The 11843-nt window shown below is 49.6% G+C and overlaps 1 protein-coding gene and 1 long non-coding RNA gene across 3 annotated transcripts in view; one reads left to right on the top strand and one right to left on the bottom strand.

Annotated features, from left to right (window-relative positions):
• Positions 1-1303: 1303 nt before the first annotated feature.
• On the bottom strand, positions 1304-3470 carry LOC110349958 (uncharacterized). The gene is made up of 2 exons (XR_002396185.2): positions 2801-3470; positions 1304-1656 (listed from the first exon to the last, which is right to left on the bottom strand). It is a non-coding gene; the product is annotated as an uncharacterized LOC110349958 (long non-coding RNA).
• An 80-nt stretch (positions 3471-3550) lies between these two features.
• The window catches only part of Scarb2 (scavenger receptor class B member 2), an 86160-nt gene continuing 77867 nt past the window's right edge, over positions 3551-11843 (top strand). Inside the window, exon 1 of one of the 2 annotated variants that reach the window (XM_004848034.3) lies at positions 3551-3871. In XM_004848034.3, coding sequence (XP_004848091.2) covers positions 3755-3871 — 117 coding nt within the window. In that variant the 5' untranslated portion in view covers positions 3551-3754. The remainder of the gene's footprint in view (positions 3872-11843) is intronic. The other variant, XM_087215845.1, reaches the window with a different exon arrangement.

Raw genomic sequence — 11843 nt, 5'->3', positions numbered from 1 at the left:
ATCAAGACCAACAGGAGGTAAACTAAAGACCAAGGGGAATCCCGAGTTCAGAAACTCTCACGCTGAGACAACAGTGATCAAGTCTGGCTCTGTCTGTCCATCTCATAGCCTATCTCTACCTTCATGGCACAGCCCAGACAAGGGGCAAAAAGCGACCTTAATGAACAAGAAGGAAGATGCCCAGGAGTGGTGGCCAGGGTTGGAATGAATGGGTCACTATGGGGTTTGCCCTCCAGAATGGAGCCAGCAAACAGAAAGTCTGGTTTTAGTGTCAGTGGTGAGATGGGAGTGCAATTTAAGCATAAACCTTGACAAGCATACATTTAGGTTGTTCTTTAAAAAAATTTAGAACGTTCTTTTTGAGACAGGGTTGTGCTAAGTATCCCAGGTTGAACTCATGGTGATCCTTCTGCCTCAGCCTATTAAGTGCTGGGATTAGAGGCGCGCACCACCACTCACAGCTCCCTAGTTGGAGAAGGAAAAGACACACACAGATTGCCACAGACCCTCAACCAATTTCTAGGAAGGGACACATGAGGCCCGGTAGGGTAGCACAGTCCCTTAAGTAAGCTGGGGCACAGGACAAAGCAAAGTTCTTCAGACAACTGGAACCTAAGGCAGAGATAGAGACGCAACACACTGTGGCCACATGAGGACCGGGGCCACCCAGGAACACTCATCACCATTTTTCAACTGTGGTCATTCCAGAGCCTCACCCCAGGTCCTGTTACACATAAAGCTGGTTCTTGGGGCCTGCTGCTTGAAGATCACTGGTAACCACAGCTAGGGTGAGCCAGGAGGGGACAGCCACAGTTACTGCCAATAGCCTGGCCTCAGGCCTGCCAGAAGTCTCTGCCCGAGTCATCTGTAACTGAGTAACATGCTTCTTAGGGTTTAAATAGACTTATGTACCGAGGGCTCCATCCCCAATGTGGTAGTGCTCAGGGGTATGGCCTAAGAGCTGACTGAATTATGAGGGCTCCAACCTCATCAATGGATTTGCCATCCATGGTTAACCCAGTAAGGAGTTCATGGCGGGATGGGTGTTGGGAGTGGGGCCCAAGTGAAGAGGTTTACTTCTTTCTCTGGTTCTTTCCCTTTCCCTCTGCTTCCTGGCTACCATGAGTCAAACAGCTTTCCTCCATGAGGCCCCTCTGCCATGATGTTTCTGCCTTGGAGCCAGCAAAGCATGGACTGAACCCTCTGAAACCATAAGCCAAAACACCCTTCCTGGTTTAAGTTGTGTACATCAGGTATTTTGTTCTGAAATAGAAGGCTAACTGATATAACAGTACACCAAGACTTAAGAGACTTAGGACCAGAATCCTTTATTTTGCTTTCCCAGTGGGGATCAGCAAGGATCTCTGTTCTATATATGGAGCCTGTGACTCAAATGGCTGGGGACAGCTAAAAGTCAGGAGGACACCCTTCTCCCTGTGGTTTCTCCCAGGCTTTCCAGCACAGCCATCCCAGAGGAGTTTAACTTGATGGTGGCTTGGGTCTCCAAGAGCTGGAATTCCCAGAGGCCCAGGCAGAAGTTGCAAGGCACCTGTGACCTGATGTCAGAAGCTCCAGGCTGTGTTCATCCCCACGTTCTGCAGTTTCACAAATCACTAAGTGCAGCCCAAGTTCCAGAGGAGCAAATGCAGACTCTACCTTTCAATATAAAGGAGACAAAGAAACTGTCACTATTTTCAATCCATCACCCCACCAAACCTCAGCAAAGCTTCCTGATTCCTGTCCCCAGAGTCTCATTAGTGACAGCAATGCATAAAGTAGAAAAATTGAGGGCTTTGGAGGCCACCAGTTCTATATTTTGGACCAGGCAGGACCACCTTGAACTTGTTTGGTTACTTAATTCTTGAAACCTGATTTCCTCATGTGTAAAATGAGGACAATACAGTGTCCCACAGAATTCACAGCAGACTGCTTCGAGAACTTCCCCCACTCAGCGGATATCAAAATCCCAGAGTATTCAAATCCCCTATAGAAAATGGCATTGTGTTTGCATAGAACCTACACACATACTCCCATATATTTTACATCAGTGGTGGCAAACCTATCTTGGCATGCTATTTGTTTTTCTTAGGGATAAATACATGGGTTTGGATTGCAGTTTGGGCACTCCTCTCTAAAAGTTTCACCATCACCATTTCTAGCCTATTGATAGTATCTGATACAATGCAAATGCTGTGTAAATAGTTGATACTTTATATTGCTTGAGGTGGTGATCTATTCAGTGCAAAAGCAACCATGCCAGGTATAACTACTCAGTATGCTCGGCAACAATGGAACTTTTGCTGGACTATTTTCCTTCTGTGTTTGGCTGAATCTGAATTGTAAGGGTACGATGGTAAGTGTACTTTGGTGGCCAGGAAAATGCCCTCCTCAGATCTTCCAGTGCACATAGCATAGCTGACCACCTCTTTGTCACAGCTGCTGAAATCTGTCTTCGGATTTGTATCCCCAGGTAGGTGCAGGGCCCTAGCTTTGCAGCTGCCCCCAACCTTGACTGGGGACAGACGCCACAAGGCAGACTTCTGCCTGGGGATGCCAGACTTGCAGCACAGCCACGTGGCTCCAAGGCCCCAGCTGAACGCATCCTCCCACCCAGCCTTCCCTGCCTTGCCCCTTCCTTCGCAAGAATGCATCCGAATCCCAGGTCCAGTTCCCTGCCCTTCTCTCCATGACCCCCTGGCACAGTATATTGTTTCCAGCAAACACAACCATCGAGTCACAGGGATGCATGGTATTAGCTGAGGGGTGTGTGGAGAGGACCCAAGAAGGATCGTTCACTCACCTGCCATTTACTGGGCAGCCCTGGGTGTCCAGGGCAGCAGTGAGCAGAATGAAGAGGTCACCGGTCTAAGGCTCTGAGCTTCTTTAGACTCCTGCTGGTCATAGCCCTTCCTGTCTGACTCCTCAGCCTCTGCACCTCCCTGCCACCCCCGAAACACCGGAATCTCCTGGCCTCCCGCAGTTTTGCTCCTCCACTCCCAGTGCAGGCCTTGCTCTCCTTTCCTTCTCTGTCCAGCCTCCTCCCACTGATTGACTGTACTGGGGAATGAACCTGGGGCCTTAGCACGGACCTATAGTCCCAGCTTATTCTATATTTTTCTATTCTATTTTACTCGAGACAGGACCTCGCTAAGGCACTACATTCCCCAGGCTAGGCTTGAACTTGTGTTGTGATTCTCCTCCTTCAGCCTCCCACAGTGCGCGACTGCAGGTGTGTGCCTCGGTGCCTGGCTGCACACCTCCCTTTCCCCGAGAATCTGTCACACGTCCTCGAAGCCGGTTCCACAAGGGTCCTGGTCCCTGCATGCCGAGGGTTTGCTGCGCCTCGCTGTACTGTGCTACCATCGCACAGCGTCCAGGTGACCCGGCAGCCCCTCGGAGCAGGGGCAATGTCGCGTCTGCCCAGAACCCCGCTCTGCAGAGCCTCTGAGCGAACGGCAACGCCAGGCACGCAGGACACCGCCCGGGTGACCGCGGGCCGAATCGCTGCCGCCGCTGCGGGACACGTGACCTCCCCGGCCCCGCCCGAGGTTCAGCCGTCCTCTCCCAGGGCTGCGCCTAGTGTCGGCCTGCGCGCGCCCTTGGCCCCCGGAGCCACCGGCTAGGGACTCAGATCCAGCCCCGCCGACACCGGAAGGCCGTGCTCCGAGCCCGGGTCCTCGCGACGCCACCGCGGCGGCTGGGGCGGCGCCTCTCGCTCTTCGTATCCCGGCCGCGGGCCGGGGCGGCGCGCAGCATGGGCAGATGCTGCTTCTACGCTGCGGGGACGCTGTCCCTGCTGCTGCTGGTGACCAGCGTCACGCTGCTCGTGGCCCGGGTCTTCCAGAAGGCCGTGGACCGGGCGGTCGAGAAGGTGAGGTGGGATGGGGTGCGCTGTGTGCGCGCGTGCATGTGTGCGTCTTCCACTGAGGACCTTGCCAGGGCCCCACCCCACCCCCGCCCAGCCTGGAGCAACCCCACCTCCTGCCTTCCTGGGCCCCTGGAGTAGGGAGCGATGGAGGTGGCTGTGTCCCCTTTGTAATGATGAGCCGGACTGTGGACCTCGGCTTCACAACAAGGCCTCGCTTTTGGCTGGCCTTTGCATTTCTCCAACCCTTCTAGAAAATGCAATCACAGCTGAGCCCAAACGGTTTCCTTCCCACCTCGTGGAGAAACAAAACCGAATAAAAGGCACAGAGTCTCAGCTTTGAATTGGTGCGCCTTCTTCCGCCCCGGGCTGGCGGGGCGCGGGCAGGGCTGGCAGGCGGCCGGGCCTCCGGGCTGGGACACTTTCCTTCGTGGCCAGCCCGGACATAGCGGCCTTGTGTCCCGCAGCAGCCGCCCGTGCCGCCTGGCTCCACGTCCTTGCTCTTCGCTGGCGGCCGGCGCCTGCAGGTAAAGATGGCGAAGACCAGAGAGGCCGCAGAGACAGGAGTGGCCGGCCAGGCTGGGCCGGGGGCCTGCGAGTCCCGCGGGGAGGCTTCTCCATCTTTGACTTCACATCATTGGCCTGGTCTGTCTTTACCCTCTCACTGGCTTCGCCAAGCCCTGGGGAAAGAGGAAGAGGAGAGAGTTCGTCGGATCACTTTTTCCTTTAAAACACAAAAAAGTCCGGGGCAGCCTAACCCGGAGTACCTACAACCTTAGGCTCAGGCCTCGCGCGGGTCTGCACTTACTGCAGGCAGATAAAACCTGGGCCTGCTCCAGCTCGAGTCGTGCACTCTTTGTTAGTAATGTTCTCTGATCCAGGCGGCAACACATGCATTACTTCAACAGAGCTTCCAGAAGTAATCAATTACTTGGACTCTAGCAATTAAAGGCAGTTAAGGGGGGGGGGGCTGTAGCAGGAGCCTGGTGTGATAGCAAACACCTGTAGTCCCAGTAATCTGGGAGGCTGAAGCAGGAGGATCTAAAGTTCAAGCCAAGTGTGGTCAATTTAGTGACTCAGAGAGACTGTCTAAAAATAAAAGGGGTTGGGGATGTACCTCAGTGCAAAGGCAAGCCCTAGGTTCAATCTTAAGTACAAAAAAAAAGGTGCCATAACAGGCATCATTTAATTTTTAGTAAGTTCACAGTGCCCAGGGAAGGGAAGGCTGAGCTGAGGTTCTCAGAGGCCATGGTTTTCCCGAGCATCCACATTCCTTCTCCACCCTGCACATCCAGACCCATTGCTTTGAGTGGCTAGAGTCAAGCAGTTCGATAGTCAGTTCTATGTGAATTTTCTTCACATCTTTGCAGGGCTCTCTCATCGAGCCCCGCAGGGGAGGGGCCTCTCCAGGGTCCTGGATTTGGCCAGTCCTGATTCCCCGGGGGTCTCTCACGCTGGGGGTGGCTGTAGGCAGCTGGCTGAGGCCTGAGTTTGTGTTGGCCTTTGCAAGTGGTTTTCTCCATGAGGAGGGCTCTGACTGCTGAGCGACTGTACAGGAGACTGCAGAACTGCCCACCCCGGCACCGGAGAATGGCACCATGTGGCACAGTAGTGAAAGGACAGGGCTGATTTCAGTGCACAGACGTGTAGTCAGCCAGAGGTCACAATGAGTCATTCTGCCCTGTCCTGGGTGAGCTGGGGGGGCATAGGTGAGTGGGATGGTGGTGAAGAGAAAGAACTCTGTGGGTAAAACTTCTGGGAGTGGCCCAGCACCAGTGGCTGTTTGTTCTTTCTTGGTTCGTTTCCCTATCTGTAAATGGGAATAATGATGGACGTATACAGAAAAGTGACAAGAATTAGTCAAGAAAATGGGTATGCTTCTCCTGGTATAGAGCTGGTGCTTAGTAAGTGACAGCAATTCTATTTTGACTACAAGCCACACAACAAAAACATACATGAGATTAGGAGTCTAATACCCTATGTTCAGATCCTTAACTCACTGTTTTTGAGTTTCTGGCTTTGGGCAAATTATGTCACTTCTCAGCCTGGATTTCAGTTCGTGTAAAAGTGGGGACAAGCGAGGTCAGCTATCCTGGGCACAGCAGTACATACACCATGGAGCTTGAGGTTCTCCACATGCAAGGGTCCTTCCAAAGCCCTGTTCTAAATGCTGACCCAGAATTTTTCTCTTGGGAAGGGCCCCTTAAATTGTACAAGCTCTGGGGCCCACAGAACCCCCGTGTATAGATGTCATGGGGCTGAGTGTAGAGGGCTTGGCAGTGTCAGGCCCAGAGTCCATGACATGGGTGTGGTGGTCATTTGTGTTTTACCCTTGTCTTGCTGTGGACAGTCCCCTCCACTTGGCTGTAATACAGTTGTAATACAATCTACTCTCACAGCCAGGTGCTGTCTTTTCCTTTGAGACTGTCTATTCCCCAGCTTGTCTCCATTAAAAAGAGGAGACAGAAAAGGAATAAAATCCAGATGCACAGGTTTGGCTATTGTGAGAAGCAACTGTCTAATGACTGCAGGGACCAGAGTGACTGGAGGGCCATCACCTTGCCCAGGGACTGTTCTGGAAAGAACCGAGGCATTCTCGGCCTCACTGGTAATGGCCATGTAATCCTCATGCTTCAGTGTCCTCACTTGCAAAAGAGGCAGAGTGCAGTAATGCCTTCCTCCTCTTTGGCCCGTGACCACTTCCTACAGGATGGGAAGGCTGGAAGAAGGCCTACTCTGTCAAGCCTTTGAGCCTCCTGAAGACAGAGCTTTGCAGACCATATTCTCACCTAGAACCTGAAAGGGCAGGACTGTATGTTGCATTTCATTGTTAGCCCAACTAGCCGTCTCTGCCCTGGCACAGAGCCTTCTGCCCTGTAGGTGCATGACAAGTGCCTCATTCTTTTCTGTTTTCTGTGCTGCTGGCCCTTGAATGTGCTAGGCAGCCCTATGCCACTGAGCAACACTCAGTTTTTTTTTTTTTTGGTACTGGGGATCGAACTCAGGACCTTGCGGTTTCGAGGCAGGCAGCAGAACCACTGAGCCAAATCCCTGACCCTGTTGTCTCACTTTTGATCTTATTTGTTTGTGGTACTGGGAATTGAATCCAGGGCCTTCACAAGGAGCTATATCCCCAGTTCTATTTTTTTGTTTGTTTGGGGTTTTTTTGGTACCAGGGATCGAACTCGGGTCCTTGCACTTGTGAGGCAGGCTGTAGAACCACTGAGCTAAACCCTCAGCCCTCTATTTTTATATTTTATTTGGAGACAGGGTCTCAAGTTGCAAAGTTCCCCAGGGTGCACTTGAACTTGTGATTCTCCTGCCTCAGCCTCCCCAAGTGCTGGGATTACTTTTGATTGTTTTATTGGAAAGAAGAGTGACCTGAGAAACACAGAACCAGGCTTAGATTCCTTTTCTGTCACCTACAAATACTTGGATTATGCTGGACAGGCCAACTAGCAAGTAATTTTTTAATTAAAAAAATTTAGTAGCAAGTTATTTATTCTCTGAAAACCTCAGGTTTCTCATTTCACAAATGAGGATAGTATCAGCTTCTTCATAGGCTTGTCACAAGAATAAGATGATTGCCATAAAGCACCCAGCACATCACCTCCTATGGTGCCAGAGTGGTAACATTTGTTGCTGTTTTCTCATCTATGATCTGAAGCTTATGTAGTAGCTACAGTTTCTCTGAACTTGGCACTTCTGCAGTTCTGATACAGGCAGAGAGACTGTTACTGAAGAGCAGCCATGTACCTCTGAGTATTAAATGTGCCCTGCCACTCTCTGAAGACCTGGTGACAGCCTGAAGGTCTCACAGCAGTGGGGAGCCACAGCCAGCAAGCAGGTTCCACAGATGAGATGAGCAGGATGAACACACTGCTCTCTCCCTGGCCTGGGGTCTGGCAGGTGAGGAGCAGTGGGCTGCCTGGGGGCCACAGTGGTCTCGGGACCTATGGATGTCTCGAGAAATGAAGAGTAATCACTGACAGCTTAGCCACGGAGCTCTGATTGGTGAATATGTGGAGACTTCTCTTTTGTTTATATTATTATTATTTTCATTATTATTACTGTTGTACTGGTGTTTGAACTCAGAGAATGCTGGGCTACCTCCTCAGCTCTTTTTATATTTTTACTATGAGACAAGGTCTTGCTAGTGTGCCCTGGCTGGCACTGAACTTTTGATCCTCCTGCCTTATCTTCCTGATTAGGTGGAATTACAGGCTGGGCCACCACGCCCTTCTTTTAAAACGTCAAATCAGTACAACACTGCCATTGCAGTTTATGCTAAGACAATCAGCCATATATATACATGTATATCCATATATATATGTGTGTGTGTATATATATATATATACATATATATATGTATATATGTATATATATATATATTTTTTTTTTGGTACCGGAGATTGAACTCAGGACCTGGCACTTGCAAGCCAGATGCACCACTGAGCTAAATCCCCGGCCCAGCTGTATATATTCTTGAAAGGCTACTTCCTGCATGTCCACCACATCTCCCGAGTTGCTTCTAGCCAAAGCTAAGAAAACTTAGCATCATAGTCTAAGATTTTTCTTAATCAGCAAAACTTCAGCTGGGCACGGTAGTGCACAGCTGTAATCCAAGCTCTCCAGAGGCTGAGGCAGGAGGATCACAGTAAATTTGAGGCCAGCCTGGGCTACACAGTGAATTCAAGGGCACCCTGAAATACATAGCAAGAACCTCAAAAAACAAAACAAACTTTAGAGATTACTTAATCTGTTATTTTACATTCAAGGAAACTGAGGCTCAGGGGAAGTAACTTACCTGAAGCCCTGTGGAGAGGCAGGGGTAGAGTTAGGCCTGCAGGCTGAATCTCTTGATACTTTTCCCATCTCAGGGATGGTTGCATCTCATTTGTCTGGGGTCATCCTGCCTGGATTACTCACCTGTTGTTCTGGTATAAAGACAGCACCCTCTTCACAAGATCCCGGTTTGCACAATAAAGACTATGGCTTCCTTCCTGCCCACCCCTCTTGTTACAATGGCCTCACACTACAGTTTCAAGGGCCATACTTTCTTTGGTTTTGGTTTGAGACAAAGTCTCAGTATATAGTTCAGGCTGGCCTTGAACTCACTGTGATCCTCTGCCTCGGCCTCCAGAGTGCTGGGATTCCAGATATGCACCACCACCCCTGGCCAGGACTGTGCTTTTTAAGGAGCAGAATTTTCTTTCTTTTTCCTTTTGTGACGCTGGCAAGGGGAAGCCTTGCAGTGAAGCCTCCCACGAATGTGACAGAAACTGGGGGGTCAGCAGGAACTGGTACATGCTGGTCTCCCACTCTTTTCTTCGCCTTCCCACTGCCAGCTTACTCATCTGGGGTTCCCCAGCCTCACCAGTGGCTACAGCTTTGGGGTGCCCCACGAGTGTGTGTCACAGCTTTGTTTCTCCTTCCCAGGTTCCCGACAGTCATGCACTTGGCTCAGCACAGCAGCAGTGAGTTGGCAACAGAGGCAGTGTCATGTATTTCCTTTCACGATCCTCTCAGCAGAAGGATCCAGCTCCTCCTGGTGTTCAGAGATGGTCAGGATGCAGCACATGTCTTCCAGCATCCTCCTCACACTGCATTCATTACTAGCGGTTAGGACAGTGTGTGGCAGGTGTGCTCTGCATGGCCCGGGACTCCTGGGCAGGTGAGGCATCCAAATCATGGGCGGGGATGAGGTGAATGCAGTCCCCTTAGGAACAGGCCCAGGTTAAGGAGCTAACTGCAAAATCCATTACTGCTTGGATAGTAATTATTTTGCTCCAGCTCTTCATGCCTTGAGATAGGAGAGCTACTTGAGGCATTACTACTGACAAGTGCCACTATGCGGCAAACTGACATTGAAGGAAAGATTTGGGGATTCTTGCCTGTTGGAATCATTTTGCATTGTTGTTTAACACAGTGCGAGATCTTGTTCTGTCGACCACAGCAAAGGGGCCACCTGTGCTGCTAGACATTTGCTTGTTTCCCAGAGAAGAACCAGCGGGTAGAAGTGAGCTCAGTAATGAACACACAGGCTGCTGGCCAAGTGACTAGACGCTTATGGCTGACATCATCAATGCGCTGTGCTCTGGATATGCAATATATGGAGGGAGGGACTATTCTGAATTAAACCTGGCAACTAGGCAAAGTCAACAGAAAAAGTTTGATGTTTGCAGTACATGGTGACTACATTCATCATGGGAAGTTGGTGCATGTACATAACACATCTTAATTGCTCTTTCATCCCCTACCCTCCCTCCACCTCTTGTTCCCCTTCCCATTTGAAAAGGACCTCCTACTTCCCATTATCTATCTTCTTTACATGGCACTGGTGATTACGAGCAGGGAGCACCGAGCCACATCCTCTACCTGTTTTATCTCTTGAGGCAAGGTCTCACTAAGTTGTTCAAGCTGGCCTCAAACTTGTAGTCCTCCTGCCACAGCCTGCTGAGTAGCTAGGATTGCAGGAGTACACCACCATGTCTGGCTGTTTGCTTTTTTTTTTTTTTTTTTTTTTGGTACCAGGGATCAAACTCGGGTCCTTGCGCTTGTGCAGCAGGCGGCCAAACCACTGAGCTAAATCCCCGGCCCCTGTTTGCTATTTTTAAAAACAGCTTTAGATATAAACTTTGTCAGTTTTGGGCTTATTTAGCAAATATTTATGGACTGTGTATCATTTGTGAGGCAGAGGTGGGAGCTGTAGAGGGAACAGTGAGCAAGTCACAGTCCCTGCCCTTACTGTCAAACCATGTGGCCTTTGGCTTCTTTATGCTCAGAAATTATTGAGGACCCCAGAAGCCATGTTTCTCTCTGTGTTATATCTACTGATGTTTACAATATTAAAAGTTAAAACAGAATTTCTGAGGCATTCTTAGAACACAAGGATACACAAGCACTACTCCATGGGCCACCCAATCAGGGACACCTTCCGATCAGGGATACTTTTTGGGTCGGCCCCTAAAAACTCCACTGTACACTCAACTCAGAGAAGAAGGGAAAGGGGCAAACAATGTCTTACTATTATTATGAAAATAGTTTTGACCTTGTGGACCCCTGAAATACTCTCAAGGACCCCGCGAGGGAGCCACGGGCCATGCTAATCCAGTTTTTAATTATTGATTTTTAGAATTTTTTTTAAAATTTAAAAATACCATTTTGTATCTCTGTAAGACCTATTTGGAGAATATATTTCTAGTGCTTTCAAACCCTAAGTATTTTGTTTAGTGTTTATTCACTTACTATGTGTAGTATCCCCAAAAGTCCAGTGATAAAAACAGGAGCTGGAGCCAGGTGTGGTGGCACACACCTGTGATCCCAGCACTTGGGAGGCTGAGGCAGGAGGATCACCATGAGTTTGAGGCCAACCTGGACTGCATAGTGGGTTCAAGGCCAGCTTGACCTACATAGTGAGACCTTGTCTCAAACAAAACAAAAAGAATTTGGGGTATTGGTGATTCAGATTCCATGAATCTCCTGCCGTTCCCTGGGTTCTGATCAAAGTAGATGAGAATATTCAATTCCAAGGATGAATTACTCAATTCTCTTCCAGCTTTGACCCTGTAGGGATTTTCAATCCATATAAAATTTAGTATTTTCAGCTACCTTGAAAGCTCTTTCTGAAGGTAGGGTCCCATCATATTTGGTTATCATCTCATACTGCCAAATGCAATGCTTGGTTCCAAATAGACAGTCCGGGCCTAGTGCTAGAGCACTTACGTAGCATGCACAAGGCCCCAGGCTCCTCCTAGCACTGCAAAAAGGAATTTAAAAAACTTTTTGGATGAGTGGTTGAAAATGGTGTTTGTAATTTTGTTTGCATGTTGTTGCTTAGCTCTATACTCTGTCCTCCTCTGTAGGACAGGGGTCACATTTGCTTCATGAATGGTTTGTCCTTGTAAACTCTGGAAACTTCCCCCAGTGGTCCAGATTTCCAGCTTCCCGTGGACCATGCAGATGTTGGCAGTGTGGG

Source organism: Heterocephalus glaber, unplaced genomic scaffold (genome assembly GCF_053883595.1).
Source record: "Heterocephalus glaber isolate CG9 unplaced genomic scaffold, H.glaber_assembly_v1.0 deba00001454, whole genome shotgun sequence".
In the NCBI taxonomy this organism is placed as follows: Eukaryota; Metazoa; Chordata; class Mammalia; order Rodentia; family Bathyergidae; genus Heterocephalus; species Heterocephalus glaber.
This window is presented reverse-complemented; position numbering and strand designations above follow the sequence as displayed.